Here is a 12797-nt window from a genome sequence, read left to right as displayed (position 1 = left end):
GAAACGCCATGATTCGCCCGAGGGCGATCGCACGGATAGTCAAACCTCTTCCGCAATCGCAGTGGGCATGCGCATCATGTCTATCACGGCGGTACTCGCAGAAGAAAGTTGAGAAATCCGAGCCGGCCGATCATCGAAAGCTTGGATTGCAGCAGGAACTCTTCATCACCTCCGTCTACAGCCCGGGCTCGCCGATATTCCTGCCAAATGGCGCGCGCATCTTCAATCGGCTGGTGGAATTCCTGCGCAAGCAGTATGTTCACTACGGTTTCCAAGAAGTCATCACCCCCCTGATTTACAAGAAATCACTCTGGGCAAAGTCCGGCCACCTCGACAATTACGCCGACGACATGTACGGGGTATCGGGAAGCAAGAAACAGCCTCCGGACGCGACGTCGTGCCGTGGGGAAGAAGAGGGCGACGAAGTGTATGGGCTGAAGCCGATGAACTGCCCTGGGCACTGCCTCATCTTCAAGTCCAAGACGCACAGCTACCGCGACCTGCCGGTACGATATGCCGATTTCAGCCCTCTCCACCGAAACGAAATCTCCGGTGCTCTTTCCGGCCTGACGCGAGTCCGGCGATTTCATCAGGATGATGGCCACATCTTCTGCAGGCCAAGCCAGGTGGAGGAGGAGATTTCAAGGACCCTCGACTTCGTCAAGGCCGTCTACAACGTGCTGCAACTTGGTGTCAGCTATCGCCTGGCACTCTCGACAAGGCCAAAGGATCACTACATCGGAACGGCCGAAGAATGGGATCGGGCCGAGGATCAGCTGAAGCGCGCTCTTGATGCTTCAGGCATGGAGTGGAGCCTAAATGAGGGAGACGGCGCATTCTACGGACCCAAGATTGACATTGTGCTGACGGACTCGGACGGAAAGGAGCATCAAACGGCAACGATCCAACTGGACTTTCAGCTGCCGAAGCGCTTTGAGCTCGAGTACCAAGCCCCGGCTCCGGAGCACGAGGCTCGCGGCGAGACAACCGATGATCCAGCGCTGCTTTCCGAGCATGGGCCGGTACGGCCCGTCATGATTCATCGCGCGGTGCTCGGATCGGTGGAGCGCCTGATGGCACTCCTCATCGAGTCGTATGACGGAAAGTGGCCATTCTGGTTGAACCCGAGGCAGGCCATCGTCTTGACGGTCAACACGTCCAAGCCAGTGGTAGATTGGGCCCAGGAGGTTCGTGATGTGCTTGTTGGCATCAAGACGAACGCCGAAGACATGCCCGGTGCCGTCTTGACGAACCCGACCGGCTTGGCCGTGGACATGGACACCACGGCGAGACCGCTAGGCTCCAAGATAAGGGAGGCCCGGACCCGGGGGTACAGTCAGATACTGGTGGTGGGCGAGGAGGACGTGAAAAACAAACACGTCAGCCTTGGAAACAAGCGGGTGAGCCCGGCAGACATGCGCGACAGCATGCTCGGCATGGTCGAAAAGTTCCTATAGAGAGCAGTTGTAGTATTTCGTCCATCTAACAGATGAGGATGACGGCTTGCCGCCCTGATGGCGATTGCCTATCGGTTCTGAACATGCTTTTTTCATACCATGGCGTCGCTCCTTGTGTGCAATTTGTGTGTGTGCAGTTGCTGCAATATGTCGACTGAGTACTTTCATCTCGTCGATCCCCGGCGTCCAAGTGACCTATGGTCAACGAGACGCTGCCAGCCGGTCGCGTGCCCAGAGGGCGCAGTGCGAGACTCTAGCTTTCGGGAGTGCATCAATCGATGACGGGGGTGGGGGAAAGGGTTGTACGGTGTGATGCATTCCGAACGATCCGGAACATGCTCATTCTCATTCTCAGCCTCCCCCGCGAGCCTTGCTCTGGTCATTGACGGGTCTGCACGTAGGCGGTTAGGTACGTATGCTCCTGCAGCATCGGCCATCTTGCAGGGACTCACTTTTTGAGCTCGTTGTCAACTTGGCCACCTAACCTTTCTATCTGCTCGATCATGGCTCGCCGTTCGGCCACCTGCTGGCGCATGTATTCGACGGTGCGCTTGAGGACAAGGCCCTCGGAACGGCCTTGACCTTCGAGGCCGGGCACGAGCTCCGTGAGACGATCGAATCCTTCTCGGATGGCCTGTCTGCGCTTTTGCTCTACCAATTGTCAGAAGGGTCGCCATCGTCGGGAATATCCAAAGGGCGCCGAGTACCTGACGCGATGTGGTTCTGCTTCTTTTCTTCCTCGGTCAGCCGCGGCTTCTCATCGGCGGCAGCCTGGCCGTCTCCCGGCGACTGCGTGACATTGATCGGCGAAGACATGTCGAGACGCGAGCTGAGCCAGATTTTGGACGTTGGGTAGCGGCGATGCACCGAGAGCGACGATGCGTTGTGCACGAGGATGCGCGAAAGAATCACATGTTCATCGTAGTTCAAACGGTCGAATGGGGTGGTGGGTGCAAGATCCGGCCCCGGACATGGCTTTGGCTGGCGTAGTCCCTACAAGTACATTCTACGGGTAGTTGTGAGTACTAGGTACCAAGAAGTTTACCCAGAAGCCACTACGGGCGGGGTACTTGTAATGAATAGTGCCCTGAGGCAGGATACAGGTACTAATTAATATTACACCGCATTGCCCACTAGAACCTACTATGACTCTGTACTTACAAAGTACAGTATGTCGGCAGGCAGGTATTACTCCGGACTCCGGAACTAAGTAATAATACTGTATTTTAGTACGGAGTACGGAGTAATACCGAGGAGTCGAATACTCCCCACCAGCAAAGGTTCGGTTCGCGAGGGAGGCAGCTAGATACTACTACCTTGGTACGCACAACTACCCATGGACCAGAAGCTCCCCGGCATCCAGCAGAACATGTCGTAATAGGCAACACGCAAGGGAAACGCTGCTGACAGTGGGGATTCCTGCAGGTGCTGGAACCACAGCATTACATGCGAGGGCTAAGAAACACGATATTACCTTCTAACCTAGTATAAGCTACTGACAACTAGCTGGCAGCAAGGCGCTATGTCATTTGATTGCCCAACCTGTCGTGCTCCGTCATCCATTGGCCTCCAACCTCTGATTCGTCAAGTGGCATGGGCATCATAGTATCGTAATGCATCATGTGGTATTTGCGCTCTGGGTTAGTATTGGCGATTCTGCACCACATGCAATTGTATCACGTCAAAGATCGATCAGGCAGTGACGAGAGCGGAGGAAGCTAGCTGCCTCATAGATGCTCGGTATGGGTGGCTAGGCTTGTGCCGTCTATCCTGCCCCTCCTACAGGTCCTCGTCATCAGATCGCTCTGCGTCGGCATCGTCGTCCTCGTCCTGCCGGAAAATGACTGTTTCTGCCATAGACAGGCATCGCCTTACAGGTAATCCGACGACGTTGTCTACACTTCCCTCGATTTTCTCAACCAGCAGCATTCCGCCGATGCCCTGCACAGCATAGCCACCGGCTTTGTCGATGCCTTCCCGAGTCTTGACATATGCGTCGATCACGTCATCCGGCAGCCCGTCATTCTCCCCCCAAAAGTACACCTTGGTCTCCTCTGTGCGGTTCCTGATCGTGTAACCCGGGTGTCTCGCGTCCTCCCGGGGAGCCAGGACCGTGACGGCTGTCAGGACTCTGTGCATCTCCGTGTCCCGCATAAGCTTCAGCATGCGCACGTGATCCGCCTCGCTTCGCGGCTTCTCCAGGATCCTGCCATCGCGGGTGACGATGATTGTGTCGGCAGCAATGACGAGGGCAGGGTCGGGGATGGAGGCGAGCTGGGTCTCGAGACAAGTCGTGTAGACGTCGAGGCACTTTCGGCGAGCGGTTTCGGCAACGTACTCCCAGGGACCGTATGCTCCCTTGTCGACGTCTTCCGGCTTCGTGGATGGTATGATCTCGAGCTTGTTCAATCCCATCTAGCGTTGCATTAGCCATGAGATATCACCGTATTGTCGCGGATCCTACCTGTTGCAGGAGCACTCTCCGCCGAGGGGATGCCGATGCGAGCACGACCCGCTTCGAGTTAAGATGCTTGATAATGGGAATGTCGAGCTGCTGGCCAGGGCGGCGGACTGGGCCGCTCAAACGACGTGCTTCCCCATGCTCGGCGTTGTCCTGGTCATGAGCTGGGGGAGGTCCCCCGGGTGTCTTTGTATCTGTCATGACAATCGTACGTAGTTGGTGATAGGTAAGCACTTGTCGCAAGCGTAGAGTTCGACTGGATGAAAGGCGGCAGTGGGGGCGCCCCGTCTTTGGGGCGTACAACTACACCTACAGTACTCTGTACACCTGGAGAAGAGTCGTACTTTGGTGTGAGGTACACCTACAGGCTACATGACGGAGTACTTGCTTACCAAGTTGGTGCATTAATTTCAATCGAGTTGCAAGACTACGTCTGCATTGTATGTTGGCGTGAATACTGTATGCCCAAGGCTCCATTGTGTACAACGTAGTACTCCGTCAAGTGAATTCTGATTACGGTATTTCGCGACAGTATGTCGTACCAGTGAATTTCCATGGACACTCTAATTACACGACCGTACGGACTTCTTGTGCTCACAAATACATGTATTGTAATTTGTAGTCCGCAAGTATGTAAAGTAATGACTGAACTCACTTACGTTTGGTAATTGCTCGTGGATCAGATTCAGGAAATCCCTCTGTTTTCGGATTGACTTCCCTCTTCATGCTTTGTACAAATGCACAACCCCCCTTCTTGAACAACTATCGCGAAAGAGATAAATATGAGTAACAGTCCTTGAAATGTCACCACAGTTACTCTTGTTCCGGTGTATTTGTCCTCGTGTGTGCTGATGAGTCGCACACGAGCGAATATCTAGGCCCATTTATTCCATGTTTGCTGCATGCCAAATCAGGCTAGCACTTCTGCCTATACTGTAGCTTCTGGTGCGCAAAACGCGTTTATGAGCAAGTAAGTATAAGTACATGCAGTGCACTTACTCGCACATAAACTTACACGTACATAAGTAAGTACGGAGTACATTTGCACGTATTGTGTGCGACTGTGTACTTACATTTCATGTACAAGTACTTTTACTGACACACGGTTTCACCTACACCTACTGTACTGTACTGTAAGTACTAGGTACTGTAGTTGAACAGTACTGAGTACTCCGTACTTAATTGTATGCATGCATTTGCAAAGTACTCCGTACTCCTCCTCAATAAGTGCTCCGTGCCACTTGTACTTGTACTTGTACCTGCACTTGTACTTACTTGTATTACCTGCCTACGCCAAACCTGAACTTCCAGCCTCCTCGCCATCACCGTACAGCAAACTACAGTGGTTCTCTTGACCATAGCTACACTTTGCCAAGCAGGTACCTTGTCGAACTGGGTTCGTGCCTGTTTTCCCTTTTCAACAGCTAACGGGCGCAGTCTTCACGTGCGCACCTGCTGCGAAACAACGTACTCGCCTCGACGGCAACGCGACCAGCACCGTCAATCAGCACGCGTCGACGGTCCTCAACCGCCACCATTCACGACTCGAAGCTACCTGTGCCTTGACAGACGAGTCCTTGGCCCTCAACGATCCATCGCGCACCTGCAAGTACGCCTGCTCGTGATGCGCTGCTCTTTGCGATTCTGCTAGACTAGGTTCGTTCATCATGGATAGCAAACGCAAGGCCAATGGCAATGCGTCCTCGGATTCCGACGACCGCTTGTCCAAGCGACGAAAGATGTCGGTACGTCTATTGTAGCATGCCATCCTGCGGAGGGAGCCGTCTCATCCATCTCTCGCGGGGTTGATGTTGTTGACGCGCCCAACGATGCCGACCTCCCTGCACACGCTTGCTCGATGAGTCGCTAATTCAAGTAGGACTTTGATCTTTCCAAAGGCGAATCGCCCGAATCAACCACGGCGTATGGACTGGCTTTTCTTGAACAGATTCGACGCACAGCAGACAAAAGGTATGTGAATTCACAGAATGCGCAGATGCGACCGGATGGGCGCTAATATGAAACCGTCAGCGGGCGATTAGTTGCGACCTACTTTGAGAAGCTACCCCCCCGAGCATCCAACGAGATGTACTACAAGAAAACTCGCCTGCCCGTTTCTTTGGAGATTGTGGAAAAAAAGCTCAACGACGGCGAGTTCCAAAATCTCGCCGAAGTAGAGAGCTACTGCAAGCGGATGATCAGCAATGCCAAGGAGTTTTATCCTCGGACTTCGACCATTTTTGACGATGCCGAACGCGTGCGCAAGGCGCTGAGCAACTACATGACCAAGACGAACCCAGCATACGGCACGCGCGGTTACCAAGCTCATCCGACAGCCCTGCCAGCAGACGATGACGAAGAGGCCGAGGACGAAGCCGAGGAAGATGAAAAGAAGGACGAAGCCCCAGAAGAGGACGACGAACAAGGCCAAGATGAGGATGCCGATGGTGACGAGGAGGCGGATGAAGATGAGGAAGAATCCACCGGTCGCAGTTCGAGAAGGCGGTCTATCGTACTGAAGCGTCGTGCTTCGGGTCGCCCATCAAGAGTTTCGCTCTCGCAGGCCCAGGACAGCGCCTCGCGACCATCGGCCAACTCGGCGAAAGTGGATCACCAATACCACAAGGTACCATACAAGGGACTCACTTTCCAGCAAGCGCAGGAGAAGATTGTCGAGGAGCTCCTTCGATATAACGAGCCAAGGCAAGTTTATATGCGAGGCGCTCGTAGCTGCCACACACTAACACGTGCACCTGCAGTTTCGAGGGATATTTCGAGCCCTTTCACAACCTGCCACCTCGGGCCCTGAAGGACTACTACAAGGTGATTACCGATCCGCTGTCTCTCAAGAAGCTACAGAAGGCCGTCAAGGGCGTGCAGGGGCGAGGCGGCGCCACTGGTGTGAGCAGCTTCAAGAGTTGGACCGCATTTACAGAAAGATCCAAACTGTTGTGGTCCAATGCCTACTTTTACAACGAGGAGGGTAGCGAAATTTACGAGCTCGCCCAGGAGCTGGAGGTACTTGACCTGCGCAGGCAGTCCTCTCTTCTCGTTGCTGTCGCTAACATTTGTCTACGTAGAACGCGTACTATGGCGAGCTGGAGAAGGCTCGAGCTGTTGTACAGGAGCCTGCACAGCCGAAGATTAAGCTCAAGGTAGCGCCAGGCAGCGAAACCGCGGCATCGTCCAAGAAAATCACCATCCACGTCGGGGGCCGAGGAAGCTCTGCGGACTCGCCGGCCCCGCCACCAGTGCAGGCTGTCGATGTTGATACTCCTGCTCCAGACGCCAACGGAACGATGCGGACATCCACCCGAGTCGACGCGGCCGGCAGCGTCTCGCTTTCGGCCCCATCCCCCAGCCCATCCGTGCAAACGAGGAGCGTCCATGCGCAGGACAGCGTTGTCGCGTCTCCGGCACCTTCTGTCCAGCCTGCTCAAGCTGGCCAAGCTGCGCAGGCGGCCCCTGGTCCTCAAGCCCCCGCCGAGTCCCCCGAGGCGATGCGTTCTGGTCTGCCGGTCCAGCAGCAGGCCGTCGTGCCGGTGAACGCGGTGAACGGTTACGTTGAGCCGAAGCGGCTTCGTCGGAAAGGCCACGGTACGCCGAGACCCTCCAGAAGCACGATGCTTGCTCGCCGTGCCGTCACAGGCTAACCGTCGCAGGGATTCACGATGCACTCATTTCCCGACTACGCCTCCAGCTGCATCCTAGCATGCAGGTGGAGCATCTGAACGTCATGACGGTTCTCCCGCACCCGACGGAGCTGCAGCAATCGGCCACGGTGAACCTTCCGGCGCACTGCAACCGCATCTTCATCGTGCTCACGCTGCCCAACTTCCTCTATGATCGTCAGCACAGCCTGTGGGTGATGATGAACAGGCAACCGCTCAAGCCGACAATGCAGCCCTTGCCTGGGCAGGCGCCTCAGGAGCGAGCATTCGAGGTGGTGCTCCACGGCGGCGTCAACGTCCTCGAGGCCCATCTCATCGCCGCCGTCCCTCGCATCGAGCGTGAACCAGGCGGACCGGAGACAGAATTGGAGATTTTTACCGTCTTTGCTAACGTGATGCGGACGTGAATGGCCCAGGCACATCACTCAACCCTGCCTGCTGGATAATTGGGACTGTTTCCTTTCCTATGGCCTCGCACATCCCGTCCGTGTTGGGAGGCCGAAGGCGGTATGAGGTGCGGCGGCGACCGACCCATTGTACTCGAAGCTGCCAGCAGCTGATGAGGTTTGCGTGATGTGGTGTCGAGGATTGAATCGAAAAATGATTGTCTTGGTGTCTTTCTTTGCCGCCAGGGGTATGATGCCGAAGGCTGCGTTCGAGTCGGCTGGTTGTTTTTTGTCTGCTGTGCGCACTCGAAAGTATGTTGCTGCATACGAAAAAGCATACAATGTCTCGAGATGAAGAATTTGGCCGAATTGAAAAGTCCTGTGAACTATTATCACGACTCTACACTTACAGCACAGTAATGGAACACTTGACCACCGCCCAAGTACGCCTCTTTGCTTACTGGCTCCATACTTCCTTTACTGTAGGTACAAGCTAATAGCACCTACAAGTGAAATAAATACTGGTCTTGTGCGGAGTACGGAGTACGGAGGACCTTGTATGTAAGTACTGTACAAGTACTTACTTACATGCAGTTGTACGGAGTAATACTCCGTACGTACTATAATTACTTGCCGCACACCTGATCACTAGCTTTAGCACTGTACTTACTGTACTTACAATGTTCTGTAGGTGCAGGGAAATGTCAGGCAGTGGTCGTCAGGGCAACGGACCGTTTGCTCATAGGATCCACTGTCCCCGCCGACAGGGTCCAGCTAGCCTGCAACCTGCCAGACACGCTAGCCCATGTTTACTTTACTGTACAACTACAGTAAGTACAGAGAACGCTGAACGCCTTCCCGTGTGGTCCGTCCTTTGTAGCAGCAAGCAAACCGCCCTCCGCTCAATCGTTCAACGAGTGCGAACATGAACATGCATGTACATGCACAGCAAGAGAACGAACGAATGGTGGTCAGGCCTTGATTTCTGCATTCTATATTCACCCTCTCCCCTACGCTCCTTCTCCCATTCGCTCCCCCCTTCCTTCATTCTCCTCCCCCTCTCCTGCTGCCGCATCCTTTGCACAGGTCCAGCCAGCATCAAGCACATAAATCAAGCTGGCGTTTCGAACGCAAACTCGCTCCGACCGGGAGCGTAGCCGGTTGACGATGGGCTCCAACGTACGCACGGCAGCCCCGAGTCGCTCCAGCATGCGCCCCGGTGGAATCAGAGCATCATCGGCGAGGCAACCCTCGGTCCTCGGCCTGGGGAGAGCAGCGGCTGATCGCGCGCGCGCCCTCTCGCCAGCCGACTCGGTGGCGACAACCTCGGGCACGAAGCGCAAGGAGCGCGACTTCGACTCGGAAGGAGGAGGCGAGGAGACGAACATCAACGTCGTCGTCCGCTGCCGGGGTCGCAACGCGCGCGAAGTTAAGGAGAACAGCGCCGTCGTCGTCAATTCGGACGGCGTCAAGGGCAAGAGCGTCGAGCTTTCCATGGGAGCCAACTCGTTGAGCAACAAGTCGTATACCTTTGACCGCGTTTTTTCCCAGGCCGCGGACCAGAACATGGTCTTCGACGACGTCGTCAAGCCCGTGCTGGAAGAGGTCAGCCCCCCCCCCCGGTCCCTCCCCCCGCGGCGCAATCGTTCCCATGGATGCCCGCGCATAAACGACCAGTCGCTGACGAAACCAGATGCTTGCCGGCTACAACTGCACCATATTTGCCTACGGACAGACAGGCACCGGAAAGACGTACACCATGTCCGGAGACATGACCGAGACCATGGGAATGCTCTCCGACGAGGCCGGCATCATTCCACGCGTGCTGCAGCAGCTCTTTTACAAGCTTGACCTCGACAACTCGGAAAATTGCGTCAAGTGTTCGTTCATCGAACTCTACAACGAGGAGCTCCGCGACCTCCTCTCGATCGAGGAAACAGCCAAGCTGAAAATATTCGACGACGTGTCGAAACGGGGCGGCCACGCCGGGACAATCATACAGGGTATGGAGGAGAAGCATATCAAGAACGCGTCGGAGGGTATCAAGGTGCTTCAGGATGGCAGCTTGAAACGCCAGGTGGCGGCGACCAAGTGCAACGATCTCAGCTCGCGAAGCCACACCGTCTTCACCATCACCGTCTACGTCAAGAAGTCGTCCGAAAACGGCGCCGACGACTTTGTCAGCGCCGGAAAGCTCAACCTCGTCGACTTGGCCGGCAGCGAAAACATCCAGCGATCGGGTGCGGAGAACAAGCGGGCGGCTGAGGCCGGCCTGATCAACAAGTCGCTTCTCACGCTCGGTCGGGTCATCAACGCCCTCGTCGACCGCAGCGCCCACATTCCCTACCGCGAGTCGAAGCTGACCCGGCTGCTTCAAGACTCGCTCGGCGGCCGGACGAAGACGTGCATCATCGCGACGATATCCCCGGCCAAGAGCAACCTCGAGGAGACCATCTCGACTCTCGAATACGCCTTCCGGGCCAAGAATATTCAAAACAAGCCGCAGATGAACCCGATGCTCAACAAAAAGATGCTTCTCATGGAGTTTGCCAGTGAGATAGAGAAGCTTAAAAGCGAGCTCATCTCGACGAGGCAGCGAAACGGCGTCTACCTGTCCACCGACGCCTTCGAGGAGATGACGGCCCAGAGCGAATCGCGACGGATCGTGTTGGAGGAGCAGACGGCCAAGATGGAAACGTTGGAGACGAACTTGCGAAGCAAGGTCCATGAGCTTTTCTCCCTCAACACCTCGTTCTTGGGCCTGAAGAAGGATCACGAGGGGACGAAGACGCAGCTGGACGAGGCCAACGGCGTCCTCGACCAGACCAAGATCATCCTCGACGCGACGCGACGGAACTTGGCGGAAGAGAGGCATCTAAGGAGAGCGCACGAGGAGACGGAGGAGAAGCTCGCCGAGATTGGCGACGAACTCATCGGCAAGCTCGGCAGGACGGTCGACGACGTCGCCGGCCTTCACGCGAAGAACAGGCGCAAGTCCGACCTGCAGTCCCTAAACCGTGCCGCTTGGGGCACATCGCAGTCGCAGGTTGCCGATGTCACGTCCATGGTCGAGAGGCGAGTGCACGAATTTCGGAAAGAGCAGACCGAGCATGTGTTGGCCATCTCGAACCGCATGCGGGACTTTGTCCGCGATGAGCTGCAAACGGTCTTGGCGACGCAGGTTGCCCTCAACGAGCATGTCTCCAAGTTCACGGAATCGAAGAAAGAGATGCTGCAACGGAAGCAGCAGTCAAAAGAGGACATGGATGAAGTGTTGGACGAAATCAAGGTGATCCGCGACAACGTCAAGGACAAGATGGGACTGAGCCTGCACGTCATTTCCGATGCGGCGGAAAGGATCTCGGCGGATGTTCTGCAAGAGATGACGGACTTTCACGGCACAGTAAGCCGCCCCTGCACCACCACGTTCGAGGTCGAAGGCTAACACCCTGTCCAAGCTGCACAACTCCTACAGCTGCCTCGGCAGGGACTTTAAGTCGCTCTTCGAGGACCTTGTCAGGCACATCACGCTCCAGCGCAGCGAGACGGACAACCTGCGCCGTCAGCTGCAGGGCGCCTTGAGCACCATCGTCCTTCAGAACGCCGCCATCTCCGCCCGCGTTCAGGAGGCCCTGGATGAGGAGCGCCGGCAGTCTGCCGAAGATCGCCAGAAGCTGCTGTCGCAGATGACGGCCCTCGTAAGCGCGCACGCAGAATCGCAAGATGCGAGGGCGGCCGACAAGGCGTCTCACGTCCAAAAGGCTGTCGCAGACACGAGGCTGTCGCTGGAGGGTGCCATGTCACAGTACGGCGAAGGCATGGACGCGTGGGACGGGAAGGCGAGCGAGCTGCTCGAGGATGTCAAGAAGACGCGCGACGAACTCAAAACTCGCTTAAAGGACGACTGGTCGACGGCGAGCGAGCAGAGCACGGCGATTCAGAACGCCGTCAAGTTGGTGCACGCGGAGACGGTTCGCGAGGTGGGAGAGCAGATGGAGCATCTCGATACCCAGATGGAAGCACTGCATGACTTCGTCGCCCGCGCGCGGTCCGAGAACGCGCATCATCACGAGACTCAGCTGCAGTCTGTCCAGGCCTTGTCGAGCGCGGCGGAGCAGTCGTTTGGGAACGTTGCTGGTCACTTCAAGACAACCCTCGATCGAGTCAGCAACTTGGGCGAGGTGGTGGAAATGGATATCGGCGACATGCGGGACGGGCTAGATCCGCTCGCATCGCAGCTCTGTCACCCTCTGGCCAACCTGCGCGAGGGCATTGCGAGCGCTTCATTGCAGGAGTACCAGTCAACGGGTGAGACGCCGCAGAAGGTGCTGTATTCCTACTCCAGAACACTGCCACGCACCGAACCGCACGACGTCATCATGTCCAAGCTCGGGGAGACAGAAGTGGACGAGGAAAACGTCGACGAGGATGTTGGCGAGTTCGACGGCAGCATCGTCTTCTCGGATCTCGACGCCAATGGACGGAAAATGGCCCCCCAGCCATCCAGCGTCAACAGTCTGGAAAAGACTTCGATGAGCATGAGCCTCCGCGAGGTCAACCCGAATGTGACGACTGCTCCGACCGCGGCCGCGACCACTGGGATAAGTAACTTCGACCCCAGTGCAAGCACCATGTCCGTACCAGCGGGTCGTGTCACCTTGCCCGATCTCAAGGAAAGCATTGTCAAATCAGCTCGTGGCATATGTCCAAAGGGATCGGTGTCTGTTGAAGGCAGGGAGAATCTCACGCCGACGACGGACATGTTCGCGCAGGGCAGGTCAAGGCGTAAGAGTCCAAGGTTCAGTTGAGCAGGATTAACTTT

The 12797-nt window shown here is 56.1% G+C and overlaps 5 protein-coding genes across 5 annotated transcripts; 3 read left to right on the top strand and 2 right to left on the bottom strand.

Annotated features, from left to right (window-relative positions):
• Nucleotides 1-8: 8 nt before the first annotated feature.
• Nucleotides 9-1457, top strand: DCS_03750 (uncharacterized protein; the record flags this gene model as incomplete). The annotated part of the gene is made up of 1 exon (XM_040801063.1): nt 9-1457. One exon carries the CDS (start codon nt 9-11, stop codon nt 1455-1457), a length of 1449 nt encoding a protein of 482 aa, XP_040656096.1.
• A 351-nt stretch (nt 1458-1808) lies between these two features.
• Nucleotides 1809-2273, bottom strand: DCS_03749 (uncharacterized protein; the record flags this gene model as incomplete). The annotated part of the gene is made up of 3 exons (XM_040801062.1): nt 1809-1848; nt 1910-2108; nt 2165-2273. The coding sequence occupies 3 exons, from the start codon at nt 2271-2273 to the stop codon at nt 1809-1811; spliced, it is 348 nt and encodes a 115-aa protein (XP_040656095.1).
• Nucleotides 2274-3236: 963 nt separating this feature from the next.
• DCS_03748 (acetylserotonin methytransferase-like protein) lies at nt 3237-4119 on the bottom strand (the record flags this gene model as incomplete). Its single annotated transcript, XM_040801061.1, has 2 exons — nt 3237-3872; nt 3922-4119. 2 exons carry the CDS (start codon nt 4117-4119, stop codon nt 3237-3239), a joined length of 834 nt encoding a protein of 277 aa, XP_040656094.1.
• A 1466-nt stretch (nt 4120-5585) lies between these two features.
• On the top strand, nt 5586-7996 carry DCS_03747 (polybromo-1; the record flags this gene model as incomplete). Its single annotated transcript, XM_040801060.1, has 6 exons — nt 5586-5663; nt 5798-5889; nt 5950-6621; nt 6678-6936; nt 6999-7515; nt 7581-7996. 6 exons carry the CDS (start codon nt 5586-5588, stop codon nt 7994-7996), a joined length of 2034 nt encoding a protein of 677 aa, XP_040656093.1.
• A 1672-nt stretch (nt 7997-9668) lies between these two features.
• On the top strand, nt 9669-12783 carry DCS_03746 (kinesin protein 2; the record flags this gene model as incomplete). The annotated part of the gene is made up of 2 exons (XM_040801059.1): nt 9669-11378; nt 11434-12783. The coding sequence occupies 2 exons, from the start codon at nt 9669-9671 to the stop codon at nt 12781-12783; spliced, it is 3060 nt and encodes a 1019-aa protein (XP_040656092.1).
• Nucleotides 12784-12797: the final 14 nt, after the last annotated feature.

This window comes from Drechmeria coniospora, chromosome 02 (assembly GCF_001625195.1).
Source record: "Drechmeria coniospora strain ARSEF 6962 chromosome 02, whole genome shotgun sequence".
NCBI classification, from domain to species: domain Eukaryota; kingdom Fungi; phylum Ascomycota; class Sordariomycetes; order Hypocreales; family Ophiocordycipitaceae; genus Drechmeria; species Drechmeria coniospora.
Note: the sequence above shows the minus strand (reverse complement) of the source record. Positions and strands in the feature narration are given on the sequence as shown.